Source organism: Drosophila suzukii, chromosome 3, assembly GCF_043229965.1.
Source record: "Drosophila suzukii chromosome 3, CBGP_Dsuzu_IsoJpt1.0, whole genome shotgun sequence".
Taxonomy (NCBI): domain Eukaryota; kingdom Metazoa; phylum Arthropoda; class Insecta; order Diptera; family Drosophilidae; genus Drosophila; species Drosophila suzukii.
Genome location: NC_092082.1, coordinates 78,747,479 through 78,753,009, shown reverse-complemented (window position 1 = coordinate 78,753,009; position 5,531 = coordinate 78,747,479). Strand labels below are relative to the sequence as shown.

The 5,531-nt window shown below is 40.7% G+C and overlaps 1 protein-coding gene across 1 annotated transcript; it reads left to right on the top strand.

Moving 5' to 3' along the window:
• The first annotated feature begins 670 nt into the window (after positions 1-670).
• LOC108018482 (cilia- and flagella-associated protein 299) lies at positions 671-1,663 on the top strand. Its single transcript, XM_017086039.4, has 2 exons — positions 671-1,065; positions 1,118-1,663. Exons 1-2 carry the CDS (start codon positions 760-762, stop codon positions 1,511-1,513), a joined length of 702 nt encoding a protein of 233 aa, XP_016941528.1. The 5' UTR covers positions 671-759; the 3' UTR covers positions 1,514-1,663.
• The last annotated feature ends 3,868 nt before the right edge of the window (positions 1,664-5,531 follow it).

Sequence of the window (5,531 nt, the reverse complement as noted above, 5' to 3'; positions counted from 1 at the left end):
AATGTCGAGCATGGTTTTAATATTTCCACCACTCGGAGGCATGGGTTTGTTATAAGAAGTGAGCATGTTTTCTGCGCTGTCTGGAATTTTTCGGACACAAAACCCTCATTTGAACACGCTCGACGGGAAAGGCAAATAAAATAAATGAATAAATGCATATTTTTACCCACTGCGGTATTCGGATAATGCGCCAAATGAAAACCCGCCACAGCGAGTGCTATTCAACCGAAATTTATTAAAAAATTCCACAAAATCGACATATTCATGATCCGGATTATTTAAACTATTTTAATATTTTTGCGGTTTTGGGCAGAACGTGCTGGAGCCACCTAACAAAATCGAACTATGCCCACCCCTGTATACCAAATGCATATAAATGGTATTCACTGAAGAAAATGTTTCATAGATGTTTTAAGATTATACAAATATTTAATAAGCATGATTATACAGTAATAAAATAGTTCACATACAATGTTATATTTTAACTTCTTGGTTTCAAAAATAATGGTAAAATTGAAATATTGTATTTGCCTGTTATTATATAAAATGTATTTTTGGTTCAGTGTCTTTAAAAACTAAGGATCCATTATTTGTGACCGGCTGCACCACAGAAATTGAACTAATTGACAGAATAGAACTAGTTATTTAAAATGTGGATATATGTAGACCTAGTTGCCTTGATTCCTGTAATCATTAAATAAATCGATTCATAACACTTTTGTAAAAACAAGGAATAATAGAAACCAATATTTTCCCATAATGACGGACTTTAGCATTGCCAAGTTTAATAACTATCAGGAATATCTGCACTCCTTCACCACCGTCGAGGACTTTCGGTACTTGCCTTTTCACAAAACAGTCACCACTCTCACGAAGCTTGGTTATCGGGAGCATCGTACTTTTTATGAAGAAGATGAGTTCCTAAACGTAAAAAAGCAGGTGGAACAGCTCCTGAATCCCACGGTTTCTGCCCAGATATACTACAGTCAATATTTCAAGGGATCTGATCCTGCTCTTTGGGCTTTGGCCGAACGTGAACATGTCAATGTCCAGCAGGAGATATCGGTAGGTCATTGTTTAGTATGGGATTATAAACAAATAATTATTTCCTTATCAGACCATCATCTTTTTGGAAATAAGTGGAAGAAGTGGTTTTTCCAAGTCCGGCTATATCGACTTTGAGGCCAGTCTGCGTAACTGTAGATTCAAAGGACCAAATGCAGTTGACTGGCGTGCAGTTTTCGAGGAGCGAAAGATGCTGAAACCCCAGCCAAGCGACATAGTCTTCTACGACTGGAAAACCAGGAAGATCTTTGCGAACGACAACGATAATTATACAGTGGTAGCTCATCCAGAGCATGGGCTAATGTTTACCCACAAGGGTGATCATAAGAATATACCGGTCACCACCAAAAAGAATCCCTTTTCCAGCAACGTAAGACGTTCTATGATCAGATCCAATCTGTATGGCTTCATGATATTATATGATCACCATGTGCGCAAGAAGACCTAAGAAAATTCGGAATCGTTTCGATGTTTGACTTTACAAAAATGGAATTTCTGGGATACTAATTTTTTTATCCCATCTAATAACTGTCCTTCATTTAATATTAATGTCATCTGATAAAACCTAATGCTTGCAACGCTTGGGCAAGCAAAATTCCACTTAAGTTGTCAACACTCTGCCGCCTCCACACACACACACACAGTCATCCCTCCACTCACACACTGACACTCTCCAGGACACGCACGCCCGCCTTCGCACATCCATCCACACCTTAAATACCCAAATCAAAAAATAAATGGTAAACACTGGACGATCCCAACCCCCGAGACCACATGGCCCCATGTCCAGGGCGAGACTCTATCGAAAAATGCTGATGATATGATATTTAGAATATTTTTTTCTCAGCCTGCTAGGCGGTTAGTCAGGCAGCCTGGCATGTGTTCTTGGGGATTGGGGTCTCAAAATTCCTGCAGAGCATGGCAAATATTTATTTAATGCTCCGCAGTGGACAGCCGATAGCCAGACATGCAAACCGGGGGGTTGGAAATACTACTTGTTTGCTTTTGAGAGTGGGAATGGTGATAGGAATGGGGCTGGAGCCTAGTCTTTGAGTCTGCCCCATTGTTTCGGTCTTAGCAAGTTTGTTGCTGCTATTGCTGCTTAGTTAATTTCTGGTCATCAACTGCAGAGCGGCTTTTGTTTGGCACCCAGACAATGGCACATGACTGGAAAAAAAGTTAAGGAAATACTTTAAAATATTTCTGAAAGTAGTTTCTTGGAAAATCTTTAAAAAGCTGGTTCTGATACTATAGATTTTTAAGAAAGAAACAATATCAAAGCAAGAAACCATACCTAATAGTAATAGCTGACTTTTGATTAACTTTATATTTGTTTAAAGATCAGATAGTAAACTGATTTATATTTTTCTGTGTGTGCTGACTAAGCTCGGAGCCTTGGACGAGCTCCAAAAGTGCCAGCAAACAACAAAAGAGGAGTTCTGGAGGCGTGGCCAGTCTATTGTGAAAGTATGTCTAGTTTTAAGTGCTTCCAGTGTGTATAAATCACATTGTTGAGCATTTTTACCGATTGTTAAGGTTGAGGTGCAGGTAATGTCTGCGCATAAAAGTATGCAATAAAATATTTTGTTGCCGCCAGACGTTTTAAGTGGATTTTGCAGACCACAAAATGGCTTAATAGGCTGAGAAGAAGGGGACGGGGTCCCGAAACTTTGGGTTTCATTAGCATTAACGGGCGGTTGGCTGGTCGGCCGGGTTGTCAACACGCCCACATCTGAGAGCCAAAGAACCCACGACCAGAAACAATATTTATGTGCAGGTTAACACGTGAGTGCGAGGCGGCGTGTGTGTTTGGGTCTGTTTGCTCACAAACCTGATTACAAAACTCATAAAGTCGCCATGAAATTCAAACAATGCGTTACGTGCATCGAATACTGAGAGCCGCTCAAAGGACAAGATGAGGGGCCATCCCACACACACACAAAATCACGTACAAAGGACCTTATAGCCACATAGCCATGCATAAACAACGCTTTTGTTTGACCCAAGGAGTTGAAAGCGGCTGATGTGTGCGAGGGCCTGTTTATTACATTTTGATTATTGCAATCTCGTTTCGCAGGACCCGAGAACACATCAAAGGATCTCAAACTGATTTACAGTCGCCGAAAGTCGGCGGAAAACAAATGGAAACATCGCCGAAAGAAATCAAATCAGCCAGTGGGGCCCAACTTTCAGCAACTTTAAAAGCATTTTAACGGCCGTCCAACGTGGAATATATATATAAATATAAATATTTATGCGAGTGGGCCGCAAAGCGATTTGTCAAAAGCGGTTCTTACTTGTGGATTATGAATACTTTGCTTGAATTTAGCTGACAGCAGAAAATTATTACGCAATGATTAATATTTATTTGCCCGGGCCACTGAGCAGCATTTCCCAGCGGAATTTCTAGGGCCCAGAGTCGGAGTCGGAGACCAAGAAAGTGGCCACAACAAGTGACAATGTGCTGAATACAAACATTTTGCTCCTCAGCCTCCTTGGGAGCCGCTCAAAAAGGCATTTAATTCAGATTTATGCCCTGCACGGCATTGTGACAGGACGAAAGCAAACACTGGGCAGCGTGTCCTGCGAAAATTATGATATTTGCCATCCTCCGAGGCGCTCGGCCTGTTTGCTTTGCCTGCTGATAAGCTATCGAACAATAAAATAGCCTCGCCCCGGAGATTGGGGTTCGAAGTTTCGGGGGCCAGGCAAATAAGGATATGCGCAAATAAAATAGCAATAAATCAAAACGATTGACGATCTCATGATGCGGCTGGCCCCAGCGATTAAGGCCTCAGTGCCCGAACCGAGATTTTACCCATATAAATCGACTTGGGGTCGAAAAGTGATTTTGATTGTTATTTGTTTGCCGGCATCTTAGTTAGCCGCCTTCGCCTGTCGACTCGCGACTTGACAAGCAATTTATGGCGATATATTCTATAGAAGGATCCATAATTTATGCCGGGCTGCAGGAGAGTCGAGAATCACTGCAGCGGAAGCGCGAATTCGGAGTTCGGAGCTGGAGGAGTTGGAAGCTGCCACTGTCAATAAGGAAACTTCATTATAAATTACCCAACTGACAGTTGCAGGCAGACGCCGAAGAATAATAATAATGGCAGCCGAGGCGAAAGTTAAAAGCCAAAGAAAACCCCCTCGTCAGCAGTAAGCTTTTACCCACCCCGGAGATTGTTTCAATCTGCTTAAGCGACCAAGTCGAGGTCGGAATCGAAGGCCCTAGCTTTTTGGCCCGCAGGCAATCAGCCATGCAACCAGATCTCCAGAGTTCGCCCTTCTGCCCACCGATTGTTGTGTTTAAAATTGCTGAATAATTGTGCGGAAGTTGGTCGCTGTTGCATTTTGTGATGAGAGAAAAAAGCAGAATAAAACGGGGAGTCCATGAATCACATAAAAAGCAAATGTCGCGTCGTTAGGTTAAAAGCTTTATGCAAATTTTCCTTTGCTTCTTATCATATTCTCTTTGCTGCGCTGCAAGCTGAATGGAAATTGTATTGAACAGGGTAGGAGATTGCATTGTGGGGGTGGTTTATAGATGTACCCATACATATATAATACGCCCGATATAAGGTTGTTTGAGGGGGCGGACATGGATGTGCAACTAAGCTGAAGTGTCTGCAATTAGGTGCAATTGTTTGAAAGGAAGTGTCATTCAGCTAAGCATTTGAACACGCAGGGCACTTATTAACCCTTCTTAGGAGTATTATTATTACTGCAACAACAGCCGTTCGAAAGCTTCTTATTGAATCGCCCAGATAAGGGTAACGAATTAATTCATTTTAGTCGGACTACTGCTTATGCCCTTGCATAAAATGGGCAGTTGTGCACTGAGGAAATCCCATGATAACATTGTTTTCTATAAAGACAAATAAATAATGAAAATATGAAACTTTTCAGGTTTGAATGTAAATGGTTTGAAAATTGAACTATGAGTTAAAAACTGTTCAGCTTAGAATGCCAAAGGATTGCAAATTAAGCTACGAGCATAACGAGGTATGGCATTCCTTATTCTGACCTTTAATTGCACTATGGCAGCAATACTAATTTTTAGAGCAGAAAAGACAGATTCCGATTTTAACCAAAAAAACCTATTTTTTGCCGGTTTTTTAATAATAGTTTAGTCAAATCAAGGCATAAAACTTAAAGACCGACTGTTCCTCTTTCTGACTTATATTTTTGTTATGGCAGCCAAAAAGCTGAATTTTTATGGCAAAAATAAATTAAACATTTTCAGGTTGAATTGCCAAACGATTGGAAATTAAGCAACGAGCTCAACGAGGTATGACATTATTCTTTCTGACTTATATTTTTGTTATGGCAGCCAAAAACCTGAATTTTTATGGCGAAAAAAGGGTTAACATTTTTGTCAAAAATACAAAATTCCAATTTTTGTCAAAAATTTGACATTTTTTTCCGGGTTTTCCATCGTAGTTCAGCCAAATTAAGGCGTA

What these genes read in the sequence shown, in the direction of transcription:
- LOC108018482 (XM_017086039.4), top strand. Translation starts at nt 760, where the DNA reads ATGACGGACTTTAGCATTGCCAAGTTTAATAACTATCAGGAATATCTG. An exon ending in ATGTCCAGCAGGAGATATCG is followed by an intron (nt 1,066 to 1,117) that starts GTAGGTCATTGT and finishes TTTCCTTATCAG; the next exon opens with ACCATCATCTTTTTGGAAAT.